At 42.0% G+C, this 20,130-nt stretch overlaps 2 protein-coding genes across 2 annotated transcripts in view; one reads left to right on the top strand and one right to left on the bottom strand.

Annotated features, from left to right (window-relative positions):
• Nucleotides 1-208: 208 nt before the first annotated feature.
• MCOLN3 (mucolipin TRP cation channel 3) lies at nucleotides 209-12,441 on the bottom strand (the record flags this gene model as incomplete). Its single annotated transcript, XM_082484285.1, has 13 exons — nucleotides 209-511; nucleotides 2,228-2,357; nucleotides 2,704-2,910; nucleotides 3,453-3,575; nucleotides 3,687-3,788; nucleotides 5,771-5,920; nucleotides 6,001-6,113; nucleotides 8,087-8,186; nucleotides 8,782-8,878; nucleotides 8,959-9,043; nucleotides 9,526-9,679; nucleotides 10,217-10,384; nucleotides 12,214-12,441. The coding sequence occupies 13 exons, from the start codon at nucleotides 12,439-12,441 to the stop codon at nucleotides 492-494; spliced, it is 1,677 nt and encodes a 558-aa protein (XP_082340411.1). The 3' UTR covers nucleotides 209-491.
• A 3,963-nt stretch (nucleotides 12,442-16,404) lies between these two features.
• The window catches only part of DNAI3 (dynein axonemal intermediate chain 3), a 29,757-nt gene continuing 26,031 nt past the window's right edge, over nucleotides 16,405-20,130 (top strand). Inside the window, exon 1 of the mRNA XM_082483886.1 lies at nucleotides 16,405-16,425. The gene's annotated coding sequence lies outside the window, so the exon portion shown is untranslated. The remainder of the gene's footprint in view (nucleotides 16,426-20,130) is intronic.

Genomic DNA, 20,130 nt, shown 5'->3' with positions numbered 1-20,130 from the left:
TTTATTTTTACTATGAGTGCAGATAAACAAAAAATGCTGAGGGCTCTAGAGTGAGCTTTCGCTCATTCAGTGACGGGTCAGCCATCGCCAGATAACGCCTGCACTACTGGGGACTGGGTTAGTGTTCAAAGTTGCAGTTGTCCAGTGCTTATTCTGCTTTTAGTTGAAAGTGACTGCGTTTCTAGTCTACTCGCATAATCTAGCCAAGTCTGTGAACACAGACAGCTTTTTAATGCCCTTTGCATTCTAGCACAATTTAACTGGGGAAACAAATAGAACAAAGCTAATAAAAACCCCAAAGCCCTGAACTAGCAGTGAGAGTGCCTAATCAGAAAGACTGTAAGTTTATCGCGAGCTTCTGCCACAGGCTTACACTGGTTTTTGAGAAAAGCAAATTCAGGCTTTAGGTATAATGTTTTCCACCAGCTCCACTGTCCAGTTCTTGCAGCGTGTGCCGCTTTAAAGCCTCCATGATACGCTCCCGCAATTCATTACATACGTTCACTACAACCTGTAAAGGAGAGGGGGGAGGAGTTGTCAGGTGCACGCATCAAAATAATGATTTCATTGTACAAGGAGCCTTAAAAATGCATCTGAACTATTTAATTACTAATTGACATACACTGATAAGAAACTGCTATGAACCACCATAAAACGTTTTGAACACATGAAAGCATTAAAAGAAGCCTTGGGTGTCCTGTAGGACTATATGATTATTTAAGGAGCAGAAGCCATAGAACTGATAATGCAACATCCCGTTTGAGATACTTATTCCTACAGATCATTTGTTTCAAAGTGAAAGCAGAAGGCCACAGTAGAGAGCTAATGGAGCCATGTCCAGTATTTACAGGTAGCTGCAAAGTCAGCCCCTGGTCTCGCTTCTGGGGAAAGAAACGCACTATTTCCAGATAAAAAACCAGTTTGTAACACTAACATGCGTGGTTTGAGGCATGCATGTGGATCGGGACGCTCGGCACCAGGATAAAATCATTAAAGAGTAGGTAATCCATTTAGGAAACTAGGCTCTGAAACAAGGCGCTTAAATGCCTCCGGCTCCGTTCGAGTCCAGGGTGCTGCTGGCTGCCCAAGACTCCTGAGGAACGAGTTGCTTGAGAGTAATCAACTTTTCCTTTTCAACTGATCTTCTGGAGCCCCGACCCCTGCCTCACAGTCAGTGGGAAAAGCATTACATCCCCACCCTGTCCTGCCTCACGCTGGGTTTCTTGCCTGGTTAAACTAAAAGGTGTGTGCAGAAAAGGAAATATTAACATGTCGGTGCCCTTTACCCAGGAGCAAGATGCCCTGCTCTGCTTCATCCCACGCTTTCATCTCCAATAAGGCACTCGGTCAGAACAGTGGCTCTCCGCTCTGGACTGGCTCACTGTGCACTTTGTTGTCTCCCTGCTCCAAAATACGTCCCCATCTCCTCCCCCTCATAAATATATTCTATCATCTGGCATATAACAACACGGCACACCAGAAAAGCCCCACACCAAGGAGCTGCAAATGCCTTTGGTATTTTTAATCAAGCTGCAAATATTTTAAGGCTCCTGCACCGAGGGACCCTTCAGCAAGCAAGACCCAGAGCTGCTGCCAGCCAGGTTAAATATAAACCACGTATCCTGCAATCGGTATTCCTGAAGAAACAAAACTTCAAATAACTGAAGCATTAAGCTCTCCGCAGTGGAAGTTAGGCAATGCTTTCCCAAGTGCTGTGATAGTATCTTAAGCTGCACGCTGTCTTAAAACCTTGGCAAGTTGATTTTCTCCCTAAGTTTCAGGCCTGCTACCATTTAAGTTGGGACACCTTACTGCACAAAGTATCATTAAAAAGTGGATGAGAAGACACTGAAGGAGTTCTGTAAGTCCTGCCTACTGCAGTGAGTACAGAAAAAACATTAATGCTTGCACATTATACATACGAGGTTCCCAAGTTACTGTATATATTATCTAACTTTCTGTACTATTTTTCATATGTTAAGTGATTCTTAATTTAAAAGTCCTCTCAGCTCTCCTAAAGAGTTTGTTCGTTGCAGACCTTTTGCTAAAGTGCTCCGTTCTGGAGCATTAGATTTCTAATCTAAGTTCGGGATTTTTGTTTTGTTCTTTTTCTTCCCCCTCCACCCCCAAGACTTTAAGTACTCTTCATAAACACTATACCAGAGACATTTTGCCATGTGTTACTTTTGCATATACCTTAATATATAATTTTAATATAGGTACATACCGTTACAGCAACAGAAGAGAGATGAGGAACTCTCCTCCTCTAGCCTGTACCTGCCAGAGTTTGGTAAGTCTTTGCACTGTGATATAAATCTCTGAAGTTCTGTCTCCGGAAAGCCATCTTGCTGGTAGTGCTAAAAATTGGTGTTTAGTTAAACCTCTAACAAGGCTAAAACATACAATAACCCAAATCCTCCCCAGATCGCTTTTCAGACATTGCTCAAGTCTGAAATTGGAAGATTCATAGAACCAAATATGAAATTACTGCTTTTTAGTAGATATTTAGCTGCCATTGGAGCAGGAAATCAGACAGGCTTGTAAGAAAACTGAAGTAGGGAGGGATTAAAAGCCTCTTGTCATCACTCTACACCCTCAAAAGTAGCCATTATATTTATTTTTTAAATTGGCATGCGCTGCAAGTCAAAATATTGAAGGATCTTGCATTTTTATTCCAAACAAAGAGTAAGAGTCCATGCTTACCTTGACAGTTTCATATGTATCTGTAATGAGGGCAATGAAGAGACTCAGCACCATATAGATGAACAGACTGATGAAGGAGTAGAGGTAGATCCTACTGAATAACCAAACCAAGTAACTTTTCTGCTGCATTTTTGCGAAGGTGGCAAACATGTCATCTCCATTGATCAACGAAAAAAGGCATTCGGAAACCATGTTCAGAGAGCGAAACTAGAGAGGAGGGAAGAAGACAAGGACATCCATCCCCACTTTATTTGGATCCGAAGACTGTACACAACATGAAGAAGATATACACAGCCGATGACTGGCTGCCTCGGATCTCTTTGTACGCCCAGGGCATGACAAGGTGCAAACAGTAAAACATTTGAGGAATGAACAAAGTTTGTTAGCTCCTGTACACATACATGTTTAATTCAGAAAAAACAATTTCACTTTTAAAAGGGACAAGGATAGAGACTCCAAAGTTTTAGTCTGACACCGCAAGATGAAAATTACTTCTCAAAATACCAGCATGTGATTGGGAATCACGGCAGCTTCCACTTCTGACTCAGAGCTTTCATAACTCGAGGAAAGTCTGATTGAGTCATGGAAGTCAGACTCCTCAAACACAGCAGCATCACGTTGAAGATGCACTATTTTTGTATTAAGGGAAGCCTTGACATGGAAACTCAGAAGTCAACAGCAGATAACTCTCATTTGTTTAGAATCCATTCTGTTATGCAAATTGGCTTTTTTCATGTTGAGTATATTACCTTCACGTGGTATGGTCCCAGTACAATCCATCCGCAGAAACAATAGCCCAGGTAGATCATAGCAGCACAGCAGCAGAACCTCACTACGTTGGGTAATGCCGCTCGCAATGTTAGGATGAGAAGCTGCACAAAGCAATGCAAACAGTTAGAATTCAACCAGGCGTTTCTTCCAGTCCTCTTATAGCAACAAACAGAATAAATACCAACAACACGAAGATCCCAGGTGATCCTTACATTATACTTCTGAAAGAAACCTAGGTAGCGAATGACTCCAAGCCACACAAGCATAGTGGATGTTCCTAGGAGTATGCTACAGACATCATAACTTGTCAGGCTCTAAAAAAAGAAGAAAGAAAAAAGAAAGAAAAAAAATCAAGTATTATAACAACTGACAGGTTCTAAATTGTGACTCTCATTACCACAAAGATCTGTTAAGAAACATTGTTTTCCTTGGCAATCTCTCCCATTAAAAATTAGTTTGGTGCAATATGCGTTAGAGGTCAGAAGTCCTACCGAAGAGCAAGGGCGCTTTCGAGTGTAACTCATTTCACATGCCTTTACGTATGGCTGTTTGTAAAACAGATTTTGACAAGACAAGCTGCGTTTGCAAGGCGAAGAGCGCAGCTGCGCTGCGGGTGCAGAGACACCCCCTCCGTACCTGCCTCGCCAAGACCTGCAGAGTGGCACTGCAAACGTTTTCACGCTGCTTCCCCACCTGCGGCACCTGCTTCTGGAATCTGCATGGATAGATTCCCCAGAGCAGTTTGGGAATCTCTCCACTCATCCCAATGGACAGTGTAGCTGTGAATTTCGAACCACAGAGCAAAGAAGGTTCTTCCAGTACACAGGCAAAGCAGTTTTTAAAAAATACCATGACTTGTCAGCAGAGCTCAGATAAATACTAAGGAGGATCTTGTTAGGTAGCTGGGAACTGTGAGGTGTAGAAAGTTATCAAGGAGAAGACTAATTAGCTTCTAATTAATTCTAACCGGAACTTCATTTATATTTTATTGGCACTTCACTGTTTTTTTCCACCCCTACATACTGGCCTGTTTTCATCCAAGTTAGCATATACCCTGTTCCCTGAACTGCGGCTCTACTCTGAAATGGCTCGTGGCAGCTGACTTGAATAAGTAGTTTTCACTATTTTCTGGTTTTATTCCTCTAAGAGTTGGATAATCTTTTATATTAGCATAATTCATTTACAGCTTGACAAAAAACATACTTAGGCTACTTTAATGTGAACTCATTATTCACCCATTAACTTTCACACAGTAACATGGAACAAGATCCTGTAATTATGGTCCACGAGGCTTGCGAAATGAAGTGAAATCTACCCGTAGAGAAGAGTTTTAGTAAAATATTCTCTTAAATATATATAAATAGATGTATTTTTATATATACGATATCAGAATCCCAAATGCAAGGTCTTACTCCAATCTTGTTCCTGTCTTCGCTTCCAGCAAAGCAGAATGGAGTTGCCTCTTATCTTAGCCAACTTCCTCATAGCTTCTTTCTACTCCCAAGAACTGAGTTTATAGATCCTAAGGTAAGATAGGGCAATTTGTACAGGGTGTTTACGACGGTCAAGCTGTCACCAGATGGATTTCAGACCCATCCTTTCATCACTACTGTCCAAAGTCTGTTGTGTTGCAATGTCACACTTCAAAGTCTGTTACAGATTTGGTGAAGAACAAAATTATCTGAATATTGGAGTGCTTCAGGATAGCATATTGTAATAATTTTTCTTCCCTGATTCTGGCTGCACATAATTTGTTTTAAAAAGATATATTTTTTTTCTATATCAAGTTTATTTTAGAAATTGAAGGCCTAGAACCTGGCTGTGGCTGACTGTTATGTACGTGCTGGAAGCCAGAAGCTGGGAAAGCAGCAAAGTGATGTTTAAGGAGAGAGTCTTTGTGCTAGTTTAACACTTGTTAAATGAGGCTCAGAAAGTTAAATGCTAAATTAAAAAAAAAAAATAAAAATCTATCAAATAAGCAAATATAAGTGGTCCTAAATGGAGAAGAGAGGAAGTCAACAGTCTTAAACTTTCAGACATGAAGTTCATTTTATTCCTTGGAGTCACAACTGAGCAAAGATAACTAGAACTATTTTTTAATTCTCTCAACTGGAGTTTTTAAATCTCTCAACTGGAAACAACACATCTCAGCTGTAATGCCAGAGGAGAAGAAAGTTTTAAAATTTCATGCCACTCAGAATGAAGTATAGCCAGCCTAAAGTCCTCTGAGAGATTTAAACCTAGCTGGGACAGAAACAATCAGTTTTGTGTCCACCTAACAGTGTAACAAGCTTACCTTGGCTTGTATCTCCATTTTTAGAGTGGATCCAACAATAGTTAAGACATCGCTAACCATAATCAGGATGTACCATCCGTTGACAAATTCCATTTGATCACTGAAAGATACTTCTTTCTTATAGTAATATAGGAAAAAGCTTACAAATTCCTAGAGGAAAGGAGAAAAGAAAAAATCTAATCAGAATTACACAAGACATGGAGACTTTCTAAGGAAAAAGTGATACCCACCCGTTGGAGCTGAATTCCTTTAACCACTGATCGTGTGCAAAGGATCAATGAGGCCAGACAAGTCAATATAACAAAAGCATCGAAGATCATCATGTAGTGAGTGTTTTTCTGTACTGCAAGAACAAAAACGTACGTGTTTATAATCAGATGTTTTTCATCTTATTGACCATCTTGAGTATTGAACTAAGAATCAAGTTTTATGTTAACTATGGTCATACAGCTGAATTAAGAAAAATCTTAGCGTTTTTCCCACAAAAGTTTATCTGACATATTTTCATGAGAGACACAAATGCATCTGCACTACAGATACCACTTCAGTTAGTTTAGGAAGGTTGATACCACATCAAAAATATACCAGTACATGAGTGCTTCTTACAGCCCTGCAGAATTAGAGGTGGGAATTGTCCATTTTACATGCACTGGAATGGCCTTTGGAGTGACAGAACTTGTCAAAAAAGAAAAAAAAAAAAAAAGAAAAGAAATCCTGGGAACTTTGCAATATGTATCTTCTCTTACAGACCAGTATTTGACTATCAGATGGGTTTTCTGTACTAGAGGAGTGCAGATAATTTGCATTGCTGCTCAGCTAGCCAAGACCAAGGTCAACTAAGGTCAAAGTTTGCACCACATCTACCACTGGACCTCTTTTGTTTTTTTACACCTATCATACAGCTGAAACTAGATGAGACAGTATAAGGATTGGATTTTTAATGCTAAAAGAGTGATTGTTTGAGAAAAAAGTTGAAACAAAGTAACGCTAAATTTGCAAGAAGATGCAGCCATTCTCCCAAGTGGGATACCGAAGTTCTAGTTGACTTCACAAACTGCACTACTCAGAAAAAGCCTACCTACTTCTTGCTTATAGCAAAGTCACTAACCCGTGTACTGTCGCCATTTAAGTTGGTTTTGCAGTGTAGTCCAGGACAGCAAGAACTTGTTACTGTTCAAATGCAAGCATTACCTTCATATTTTTCCTTGGCTTTCAGAAAACAATACAGGAGATGGTTTTGAAAACTGTTATAGAGGCAATCTACACAAATATCAAATGTGGATTATTACAGAAGCCTGCTATCAAAACCTTCCTGTACTGCTGCACTAGCAATCTGTTAGAGGTAGCGTGCCATCTGGTGTGCGTTTCTAACACAGTAGCTAGCAAAGCTAGTTGATAAAGAGCATTTAGTGGAATATGTGTTTGCATAAGTGGTGTGTTTTGTACTCTGTGATGCATTTCATTAAATTCCCCCAAATTAATTCCAGTCTGGATCTTAAAGAAAACCATCTTTTTTTCACTACCAGCTCTTCATTTCCTAATGTAGGCATAGCAAAGGGGAAAGTGGCAAAGTAGAAAAATGGACTTGATTCATCCTATTGCGTACTTTAGCAAAAAATTTAAAAATAAGTGGAATTTAGAATCCTGGAAAGCTTCTGACTTTCAAAGACATTATTTTCTCTAATCAAAACAGATCTCAGACAATGTTTTGCCCAGACCCAATAGCTGCCAACAAAGGGTGCTCTTATGAGTAACTATTTTAAATAGATTATTTAACCGTACTGTGCGTCTCAGTTACACCCAAATACATGCCAAACAACATTTAAGCAGCAGTAAGAAGCATTTCTAGCCATTCCACTCTGGCAAGCCTTAGCAACAGTGCTTCCTTATCTTTCCTGGTGCTAAGTCCTGAAATAAGAGTGAATCAGTTTCAACTTTCCACCACTATCATGTGTCCTTCTGTTGCTTGGTGCTAGAAGAGGAGTTCACAGCCCTACCTTAAGCAATAAGCAGCATAAGTTCAATAGTCAAAGCTAGAAGGATACACAGTGAGGTGTGGAAAAATTTCGGTTTGACAGTATCAATGGTGCAAGGTTTGAGAACTGCTAAGGAAAGTAATGGTGTGGCTGGATTCCCGGGATTTCAGATCAGAGGTTGAAGAACAACAGTTCCTTAGAAAATCAGGATTTAGAGCGCACCCACTAGAGAATGTATGTCAATAGTGCCTCATCTTTTAATAAAGAAAAAGGTTAACAAACATTGTGCTAGTTTGGCAAAAGTGTAGCATGAAAATGTGAACGCATTTATGTCACTTACTTGATCCAGAGACATGCCAGTCTTTACATTCCCTGATCGCTATGTCGTTGTCTAGACTTATTTTAATTCTTCCACTGTGTGCTTTATTATCAAACACTATCTGTATTAACAAAAAAAAAAGGTGCATGTCTTTTTAAAGTTAAACCATTATATATGTAGCACACTGTATTGCTAAGCTTGCATAATGATTCAGAGTAATTCTCCTAGGAAAGAAGTTACAAAACTTGTTTAGGTTAAGGTAATTCCAGTTTATGCAAATAAATGCTGTCAAAGTGAAAGACAATTCTGGTGAACCACGTACTTACCACAAATTGCTTGATCAATTAGATACTAGGTGAAATTCTTTCAAACTACAGCCTCATCCCTCTGTGATCTGAAAACAAGCTCTCCCAGAAGCTCCTCTCTAAAGAGAAGAGGTTTATGCTTTCGTTATACTTCAGATGGATTAGAGCACAAAAGGCCGTAAGCCAGGTGAGGGCTTCGGGACCGCATCACCAGCACTCAAAGCTTAACTTCCCAGTCACAACTGGCGGTTATTTACAGGGTACACTATGCCACGACAGAGTAATCCAGACACGGCCGGGGACCAGCCAATGGTACCCAACACTCTTCAGAAAACATCTGCACTGACTGTGCATGGCAAACTAGCACGAACTCTCATTTTGAACAAAAACACGTGGCAGGCTTCCACCTACCGTCAGAGTGAAATCGTAACAGTCAGGGAGCTCGTGGTGACGAACGGTCTGGAGGTTGATTGCCTTCAGATTGAACATGAGCTGCACCGTCACCAGTCTGCAACAGAGCTTTGTGTTAGCTTTTCATGGGGAAAATGCACGAGTACCCCAATACAGGAGGTGCTGACTCCCCCTCACCTGTGGAAATCCAGAGTGAAATTCAAATTGTGCTTTCCCACTGTTGTGTTGTCTAACAGTGTCGTTGGCTCAATGTACAAGCAGTCTGCAATGGATAAGCACTCACAACAATATCTCATGGGTTATCACGCTCTTTAACGGTAATCTGCCTCTCCCACTCTCGAGGCTGGAAAGAGCTGTTGACTACATCGGGCGAGATAGCATGCTTAAGTGAGGAGTCACTTGGAAAGTTAACTGACAAATATATTGGCGTCCCTGAAACAGCCAAGTTATTCATCATGAACTCATAGGGAAGGCTCCTGAAATTAGCCCGAAATACTTGTATTAGGTGGTCATCAGTGCTAACGGCTTATCACTTATTTTTCGGCAGTAGACATAAAGGACCGTTACCTTGGAAGTGTGGACTAGAGGTTCGTTACACAGCAGTTTTCTTGCCAGTTTTGCCTGGTGGTAAGTTCAATATAGATCATTTGACAGGACTATACAATACTGGACGTTTATAAGAATTCAGCAAAAATTTAGGGTCCCTCCTCCCAAAGAACTGATACAATAGATTAGGTTCATTACCAGTCACAATCTCTGGGTCTATATCAAAGGTGTCATTTCCAGGACAGATGGTTCCTCTCTTGTAGAACTGCTGACACACGGCCAGAGCTGTCTCTTCTGCTCCCCTCTTCTCATAAGCATGGTTTCCAACAGAAATGTTGGGCAGCTGTAGGTACTAAAGTTCAGAACAAACAGACAAATCAACTTACATGGCACCAAAACTGTTAGTTTCTGGAAAAGAAAACAAACAACAAACCACCAACAGAAGCGTTTGGATCTGTACCATAACCTATCTTTTTTATTTAAAAGGTCACCTAAAGAACTTGGAAACTTACACCACACTACGGCTGAGTCCTCAAATGCTTCAAGGTATTTGACAAAAACATTAAGTGCAGGATTTGGATCTAAATACATTTTTGCTTTTTTTTTTTTTTTTCTTTTTACAATCCTTACTAGAAAGCCTAATCTCTTATTTGCAAAGCACCCTGGCTCAAATCCAAGGCCTGCATTTAGTGCAGAATTAGTATATTGATTAGCTTTAAGGATTTCGCCGCAAGTACAATGCTCTGGCAATGACAGAAAACCTGAACAAGTCAACATTCCAGTCTTAAGCAACTGGCACAGAAGTTCAATTTCAGACACCATGAGGGAAGGCGGAAGAAGAAAGGGTGAAGAGCATATGTATTGTATACATCGCAGCGACAATCCTTACCTGGTTTATTGCAAAGAATATCTGGTCATAGACATCTGTTTGTGTGTATACAGCATAGGTATCATCCATCCTGTCCATGTATCCTTTCAAGAAGAGATGTTTGAATGCAACAGTGTTCTCTTCTTTGAAGGCAACGACCATTTGATTGCTCAATCCAAAAACCACCAGCTGAAAAAGACATTTGTATTTCCTGTTCAAAGACAAAGTTGGCTTCTGGATTAACACGCAAATCCTGTCCTGCGAATCCTGCAAACAGCCGCTCTTTCGTCGTGCTGGTAGACAGGGCACCTACATGCAGGCTACTCCATTTCACAGCTGGTCAAAAGAAAGTTTAACTTTAGGAAACAATGGGTTTCAAGAATGTTCCTTTAACATGTTTACCAGCATCTTGGCCAAGGACTCGCATTTTTACAAAGAAAAGGACACCATCTCAAATTCAAGCTACCCATATACTGTTACGCGTGCTTTGTTAGTTCAGCCTGACGTTAATATGACTCGCCTTGGGGAATATCGGTGTACCTCAGCCAAAAAGGCAGGACAGGACTTAACCAGACCCCACTTTGAAGTCCTTGCTCCAGTGCAGAAAAGGCAAATTGAGGACAACTCAGAAAAACAAACATCCCTCCCTCAGGTTTGAGTGAAAGGTGCTTTGAAAACAGCTGATTAAAACTGTGCTTGTAACAGGATAACCTCTGAAGCTGTTAAAAAATATATTGCAATCGTTCATGAAAAGTTAGCAATAAACCCCTGCTACCTACTACCCAGGCTGGAAAAGGTTTCTAGAAGAATGTGATGAATTGTTTGTGGGAGCTCACAACTCTCTTTAGTCACTATTGTTTCGTATCTAGCATCAGGAGTATTGTGAAGAAACTCATCAGAGATAAGTCTGAATCAGTAGTCTACAGATTAGTTTTATGGCCACGATGCAGACTGGATATGCAGGTTTTGATAAGGACAACTCAGTTACAGATACACTAAAACACTCTGTGGGCAAGCTCAGCGTGCTTGGCACACAGGAATACACCAGCAAATCAACAGCGCTAAGATTCAATTACCTACTGGCAGATTTTCTCTGAAAAGGCTAAATCAGCATTAGTCTCTCTCTTATTTAGGTTGTTCCACCATCAAATTTTATTTTTAGTTGCAAAATGGGACAGAGGACAATCAGAGGATGATACGTTTCAAACTAAAGCGGAAAGTAAGGGATACAAACATAGTGCCAGATGTACAGCAAAAGAATTATTATTCCTGCAGTTCGTCCCATCATTCATGCAACCATGGAAAACATTCTTCTCCATACTTGTATTGTTATAGCACTGACACCACCATAAATGTAAATCACTTGTGGGCAACTCTGAAGGATCATCATCTGGGGCATTAGAAAGATTTCATGAAAGACCTTCTTCCTCCTTAACCACAGAATTTGGAGACAAACAGTTGCGTTTTAGGCAGCAGATAAATGTTATATGAAATCTATGGTGCAAGGCTGGGTGACAGGAAGAGTAGGGCAAAATTTTTGTTTTTTTCAATACAAGAGTTTGAATCTGATATGCAAGGCATAAACAAACGTCATGAAAAAGCTACCAATTCCATTTCTTACCTCTGTGATATTAAAACACAAGCAACTGTTCCTTCCCTTGAACACAAATACACTTACAGTGAAGAAGGTATTGGGGGGGAACAGATGTGTAAGGATGCCATCCTTTGGGGGGGGGGGGGCAGAGGGGAAAGGGAAAGGAAAAAAAAAATAAAGTAAAAAGTAGAGACCTTAAACATAGTTCCTTTCATCTCTGCTCTTAGGAAAGCTATTTTTCAGTCAATAGTTTTAGGAGAAAATTATGCCATCTGAGATCTAATCTACATATATGCAACTAAGATAGTTTTGCAGACTCTCCTCTCCCTGTCTCTGCAGCACACCAAGAACAGCATTTGTCACCTGCACTCCTTATTTGAATTCCCATGGGCTAAGAAGAGTCCCTGCTTCCCTACTTACTCACCTGAATAGTAACCATTACTATTTTGAGTAGCTGAATCCCAAGTTTCCAAGGTTTTCTGCCCCGGGCCCAGAATTTCTCACATGGGTTCATGAAGAAGAATTTTAACTTCCTTCTAAGCTGGTCTTCCAAAAGCCCCTCCTGTGATACTGACAGGTGTCGTTTGTAGCTGCAAAGATTTTCATCATCGTGAGCACTGCAGCTGCTCACAGCCACTTCAGGAGTTTCCATTTCTGAAATGAAAAGAAGTCCATGTCAGTTGGAAAACGTGCAAGCATGAATACAGTAGCATCAGATCAGTCTGCACTGACAACCTGGACCACAAAGACGTTTATCTTCTGTGAAAGGCACGTGCACGTTACACTGAATCTAACACCTTCCTCATAACATTGCACATGTTCTGCAGAACCCGAAGAACAGTTTGGGCAAGCTCTTAAATTTGCAGATAGGCTGTCAGGACATTTATTTCATCGTGGGATTTCTGTTCCTCTGGAATTATGGAGTCACTTGCTGAAAACTTCTTCTCTCACTTGCCAACGTCATATATGCAAGACATCCTGATTCATTTCCTCCTGTGTCCAGAAGAGTACCCAAAGCCTCTCATGAGCGTTCACTCTTCTGGAAAACTTATCTACTTCTGTCGCTAGTATTTTCCCCTGCTGTCAGGGACTGCTGTCCAGTCCTTGACAGAAATGGAATTTTCAAGACAGACAGCATTTTTCTTAGACATTAGTATTAGCATCGTTTGCTCTCGGAAATGGTCCCAGCGTGCTAAATTGCAATTCAAATAAATTACCTGAGTGCATTACCTTGTCATTTAGCAAGATAATATCTATTTCTTCAGCCATAAAAGACTGAAGGCCAAACAATGGTGATCACGAACCAGACAAAAAGACCAAAAGGTAATTGCATTCAAGCATCGTGATTAGCCAAAGAGGCTCACGTTTTAGATGAGTATGAGAGGAAAGATTAGAAGAGAACCTTGTAAAAACTGTGAGACACTACTCTCTAGAGTATTCATCATATTTAGATGTTAATCTGCTGCTAACTTTACTGACTTCCAAACATTTTATAAATGCTTTATAAAGAACTTAAGAGGTAGCAGGAATATTTATTTCAGATAAAAGATTGTTGATATTAAGAACAGAGGAGACAGCCTAGGTTTTGACTAAATTTCAAGATGTGCCATATTAGACACATTATTTTTAATTTGCATAAGCAAAGTTTCTTATAGAACTTAAAAAAATCAAGATTAATAATAAAATTAACTTTTAATAAAAAAAAAAAACACCAAGAATAATTTTTAAAAATGCATAGATCCCATGCACTCTCCTCAGGCAGCCATTGCACACACTGGAACACGAGTCTGTTTTCAGATACCACGCAAGACTTTCAATTTCCCCAGCTGTCAGAGAGGGCAAGAAAAGTTTTGAATCGGCAGTTTATACCTAAGAATGGGCCCATAAATAGGCTTAAACGAAAATTCAGCTCCTGTTTTATCAGGTCTCCATTGTCCTGTGGGATACAGTATGCCACAGTTTCCACTCATCTTTCTTGCAGCTGATCAATCGCTTCTAAGCTAAGCCCTACTCTGATACTGCAGTATGCCTGGCAGCGTATGTGCTTCATTAAAACAAAAAGAAAAAAAAAGAAAAAAAAAAAAAAAAAGAAAACAAACAAACTAAAACCCCAAACCACAAACTACTTCTTGACCTCACGGCATCGGCTTGAGAAGATGTTCCAGACAAACATCACCCAGAGGCGGGATGCTCTCAGTAGCCTGCGCTGAGGGCTCCGCAGCCGCGGGTGTCACCGCCGGCACCGACCGGTCCCCTACGGTCCCCTCAGCACGGCCGCTGCCCGCCGCAGCCCTCCCGAGCCATTACCAGCCGTTAACACACACACTTCGGGCTTGTACCGCCTTTCAGGTCGCGGAAGGGACCGCCGCCGGCCGCTCCCGGGGAACGGCCGGTGCCCTGCGGAGGGGAGGAGCAGCCGCCGGCCTCGCCCGCACCCCCTGCCCCGGCGGAGCGCGGCAGCCCCCTGCCCCTCCCGGGCTCGGCGTGGCCCGGTGGGGGCTGATTTACCGTGGCATCCCAAAGCCGAACGCTGGAGCCCGGGAGCGCACACGCATACACCCACACACCCCTCCCACCACCCCCATCCCGAGGCGCCACTTCGTGCTTTTAAAGACGACAGCCTACCCGCCAGCTGGGCCATGGCACGGCCGCGAAGGTCCTGCTGCTCCCCGCGCTCCTGCCCGGGCAGGCAGCGGGGCCGGGGGGCTGCCGGTGCGGCGGGGGCGGCCCTGGGAGCGCGGAGCCCGCCGCCCGCTGCCGCCAGCTGTCCCCCGCCGCTCCCGCGCCCTCCCCCGCCGGCGCAGCTCCGCGGGGACAGGGATGAGGGGGGTTGGGGGGGGGGGGGCTCCGGGGGCTTCCGCCAGCCCGCCCCGGGCTCGGGGCTGTGCTGTGCACACAGGAGCGCGTCGCCTCTGTCACCTCCTGTTTCGCATCCCCCTCCCGCCGCGCGTGACCGACGGCTGCCCTACCCTATAGGGACTTTCTAGAGGATGGCAATGCCGTCTCCAGATTTATTCGCTTGGGCTTCTGCATCAGGAGGAAAAAAGGTAACGCTTATGTTATAATTAGCGCTGTCCCACCTGTAATTAAAACAAAAACAAAAACAAAAACAAAAACAACAACAACCTTTCTGCTCAGAGAATTGTAGTTAGGAAGAGCAGCCAGCCGTACAGTGAACTGCGTGGAATGACTGACATGCTTAAGTCATTCCACTTACATGCAGTTAAGCTATTACAGTTATTAATGGGACTTCAAAGAAACGGTCTCCTGTCCTGGATCTTGGCCAGTTCCACCGCGCTGCGGGAACGATCACTTCGGTGTTGCTGCCGGACGGGAGGTAGGGCCCGGGATAAAGCCCCGGTTACGGACGCTGTGCCCAGCCACCAGCTCCTGGTTCGTGCTGCACGGACCCATTGAGCGTTGGTGTAAAAAGAGAAGGTAAAATAAGGACAAGGCAAACCCAAGGGGAGTACTCGGCGTTCAAAGAGAGGGAATTTCCCGGCTGTAGAGCGAGAAATGGAAGAGTGAAGATCCCTCCTGCCTACCATGAGGGCGGCGGATGGTCCTTGGGGTGCCACCAAGGACCGCTATTGGGTGGTCCGCAAACACCGAGGGAAAGGTGCGCCAGGGCTCCTCTGTTTTACACGTCAGCGGAGCAGACTAAATAATTTCTACGCATCAAAAATATGAAAGATGCGGAATGCAAATCTTCGTATCACCGAATCGCATCGAACCACCTAAACCTCCTTCCCAGCGGGAGGCGCCCCCAGCACCGCCCGGCAGCTGATGACGGGGGGGGGGGCCGTGGATCTGCAGAGGTAGCGGCCGCCTACAGATCCCATCATGCTCTGCTCCCCACCCACCCCAGGAGGCGGTGAGCACCCCGTGCACGGCATGCCGGGACACGTAGTTTTCATCTGAACAGCGGACACCCACCACCCCCCGCCCAATAGCCGCTTCCCCTCGCGGGGGCGGATTGAAACACAGCGCGCTGATTGCCTGTCGGAAGCGTCAATCCTGGCCCGCCCCGTTGCCCTGGCAACCGCGCGGCGCCAGGGACGCGGCGGGCCCGGTGCCGAACAGGTAGAGGCGGCCGGGGTCGAAGGGGGGCCGGCGACGCGGGGAAGCGGCCCCGCTGCGCTAGTGATAAACGGGTGAGAAACGACAGGCTTGAGAGCTCGGGCAGCAGCCGGCGGGGAACACCCGTTGGGCCAGGCCGAGGCGGCGGCGCAGAGCCTGCGGCCTGCTCTCTGCCACCGACACCGCCTCAGCGGCCTCTTCGTCCCCGTAACCTGCCCGCCGGCCTGTGCGAGGGGGAGGCGAGGGGAGGTGAAGGGCCCGGGGCTGTGCCGAAGGCCGGAGGGGTGCGGGTGAGGAGACCCGGGCAGCTACAAACCCTCCCCACCTTGGCGCTCAGACCCGCCGGCAGCAGCCCTGTGCTTCTGCAGGTGACCTGCAAGGTCCTCCCCGCGGCCCCATCCCACTACATGGTTGTGTTCCAGCAACCTAGCTCTCACGTTTAAAAGATGAGATGATTATTTTTCTTAACTTTGCTAAAAGAAACAAACCAAACCAAACCAAACCAAACCAGAAAAACCCAAAGGATGAAGTCTTATCCAGTGTAAATCTGTACAAGGTAACGATTCTGGTTCAAAAGTCATAACAATTAAAATATGGTACTGTTTGCTTCCTGACAGGATCGTGTTATGATTAGTTAAATATCATACTTACTTATGAACTATTGAAGTACCAACCAAATTGTTCATAAATTTTAATAAAGTAGACCAGCTGTACTGTCTCACACCAGAAGTTCTGTCTGGGCCAGTGAGGGCCTGGGCAAGATTATAATAAAGCCATACTTCCAGTCTTCGCACCCTTTTTTTCTTGCATTTATGGCTTCATTTCTATAGGCAGAGGTATTACCATTATTTTTAGTAACCCTCAATTTTTCATCTGTCAATTTTGCCTTGTTACTTTTTGAAATCGTGCATTTACAGCAGCTATCCTGTTCACAGGCAGTATGCTCCATAATTCAACTATGTATTATGCAATGAAATATTTCCATACTCCTTTTGTTTGTTTTCAGTCTGTCCCTTGGTAAGCTCACGTGATGCCAGCTTGATCTTATATTACGAAAGACCATGAATAATCATTCCCTGGTCACTTTCTCCATGCCTCTCATGATTTGAATGACTTCTATCATATCCTCTTCAGTCCAGGCTAAAAAGAATCTTAGCTTATTCCTAGTACAAAACATGTTCCATGTCTTCAATCATCCATGTTATAGCTTTTCCAATTCTTTTCTATTTCTCTTTGAATGGAGAAAGAGAACACAGTATTATCCAATTTTTTAACGAAATTTTCCATTTTGTTCATTATGCCTTTCTTATTAATTCTTAACCTAATTTTACACATATGGTATTTATCATCCCAGAACCTGTAACTACCTCTACTGATTTCTAACAAATAACAACATCTACAACTGGTTCAAGTAGGCCTAATTTAATGAAAAGTTTTATGTGTGAAATCGGGTACATTCAGATAGAACTATTCATATGCTGAAATGATTTGGCATTTGCCAAAACTTCAGCTTTACTCCCTACAATGTACACAATGAAGTTGTGTCCAAATATGCACAAGCATTATCAATAACACAAACTTTAGGTGTTTGTATTATTTGTTCTTTGTGTAGAGCAAAGTAGAATAAATTTAATTAAAGGGAACACTGTATATGAATTTCTGGAGAGATCAGGTCATTGTCCAGATGGTATTTTTAATAAGTTCCTAAATGTTTACAGACATAAATGTGATTTTTAGCTTGACAGTGACACAAAAACAAAAAAGCAAGTAGCACATGTTTTTGATGATTTCCTTGTAGTGCTTTTGTTAAATGGAAGTGCACTCAATTCTTCTGTCATTCCAAATGTAGTAAATTGCAGTGCTAAATTAGTAATACACACAGACTTGACCTTAAATCATTCAGTTAGGCAACTAATGAATCATTCTGTGTCCTCAATTCAGACAGCATCTTTTGTACCACTGATAGCTAATTAACTTTCCCCTTTTGCAGTACCTAGCAACTTTGCAGATTTGCTTTATAACTGTAAATGTTTCAGTACATTAAATGATTAGGAGAATGCGCTGATCTTATTTCTTCTCTTGAGCCTAATGTTCAAAATATTATAACCATCTATAAATAAACTAGGCTACCAAATGTCAAAGTAAGTTGTCAAATATTTACTTGGGCTTTACCACTTAAATAGTGTAAAACTGTGCTCCACTGAAAAATTGCTGAAAAATTAGACTGAACATATTTAATGAACTTTTAATATAACACATTACCTACTTTTAAAAAATAAAATATATGGCAGTGTTTATGACAATTTTCAAGAGCTATTCTTTTTTATAGGTTTTGGATTCTTAAATTTTTTAAATTATGTTAATTTAAATGCTGTTTTCAACTTTTCTTCTCAATCATAGAATCATGAATTTATATAAGCATTAATGGAAAGGCATAATACATTTGTATATTTCTGGACACATACATATATTAGAGTCCTTTCTAAATAAGCAATATAGAAATATCTCTAAGAGGAGGATCTAACCACAGATGATTAAAGAAATTATCTTTTTTGTCATATTTTCATACAGTCCTCTAATTTTTTCATGGTTTTCTTGATAGGATTTGGTACTTTGTGTAAAAACTTAGGGAGCGAAAAAAAACACAAACCCCTGAAGTAAGAGGTAATGTCTGAAAATACTAGCTTTTACCTTACACATTAAGAACCATTAGGATTTTTGTTTCTTTATTTCTTTTTTGGAAGAGGAAGGGTGCAAAAGTTTGCTCTTCGGTACCTATTTCAAAGTTCTCAGTGTGTGTTGGTTTCCTGCAGGGAGCACCTGGGGGTTAGTAGCATAATCCTGTGTGAAAAAACAACTTTGTATACATACTTTGTAAACGGCTATGGGCTTGATTATGCTTCCAGAGAAGTTTTTAGAAGTTTTGCCTTTGCTTTCTTTGGAGGCCTTACGTGTTTTCAAACGACTGACAATCATATGCCCACAGGATGACAAATGGGCAGAGGCGATATGGTGTTAGGGATATTGTACAAGGAGATAATTACTTTGTACTTTTCTATCTGCTTTCGAGTTGGTGAGGTTCTGTGTATCACAGATGGAACCACGAACAGTCCTATTGATTGCTGTATTCATTTGCAACCCTTAAACAGAAGTACTTTTTGTATTAACATAAGCATACACAAACGCTCAGTCACCGACACTGCCTTCACCAGCACTGCCCTTACCTTTATGGTGCTGTGTGTACCTCTACACCTCATTCTTTCAGTAAAGGAGAAGGAACTGCATTACTGGGAGACAATTTTCAAAAGTTTTAACTGTTTTTATAGCTATAATATACTTAAAATAAGTCAGTCGAAGGAAAAGGGATGTTTTTACTTGCAAGTTATTGTACTAAACATAGGCATGTGACTTATCTCAGTCCTCTCAGTGTTTCCTCTATTCATGTGACTTAGGGTTTAGGTTACTCAGAATAAAGAACTCAAAATTTCCAAATTGGCTTTGTTTCAGTGTATAATTAGGAAATGGTGAAGTAAGACAATGTGACTGTAATACATATGAGATGGTTCATATTGTCCTTAAACTAATTGCTAAAACAGCTGGCCTCCCCTCCTGTCCTGGAGGGCTGTCTCTTTTATCCAGAGGCATCAAGGTTGGTTTCAAACTAGAGTAGTCACAGAATCCGTTTATAAAATAGGTCACAATTTTTTTAGGTAAAATACACAAGGAGGTAGATAAGAAATGGCTTTGAGCTTTTTTTTTTTTTTTTTTTTTTTTTAATAAGGGAAAATTAGCCTCTTTTAACCATCTGAATAGACACACACTCTAAGTTAGGTAGCCCTAAGCATTTCAGAACTGTAAACTAAGCATATTGTTCAGTGTAGAGGCTCCTTTGAGAGATTGTAACTGAGAAAATACATTGAATGTTAGACACAAATATAATGTCAATGTTTGTAGTCCTGTATTTGACAAAAAGACTGTGAGAATGAGGGCAGAAAAAACTCCTAACTTTCTCCTTACATTCATTATACGTGACTTGTGGGGTGTTTTTAATCCTCCAAAAACATCATCCCTTGCAAGGCAAAAGTTTCAGAATTCTGAAACATTAATCTGTTTTGCATTGGTATTATCACCACTTTTTGACAAAAGCAGATGAAATTGCTACAGTTCTTCAGATGGATTATTGAATGGGCCTGTATTTGCCATAATGATCAAACACCAGAGAAATGCACTAGCATGCCATGGATGCAGCTTGTCACCTGTG

The sequence above is a fragment of the Vanellus vanellus genome (genome assembly GCF_965231255.1).
Source record: "Vanellus vanellus genome assembly, chromosome: 5".
Classification (NCBI taxonomy): Eukaryota; Metazoa; Chordata; class Aves; order Charadriiformes; family Charadriidae; genus Vanellus; species Vanellus vanellus.
The sequence above is the reverse complement of the archived record's forward strand: the minus strand, read 5'-3'. Positions and strand labels throughout refer to the sequence as shown.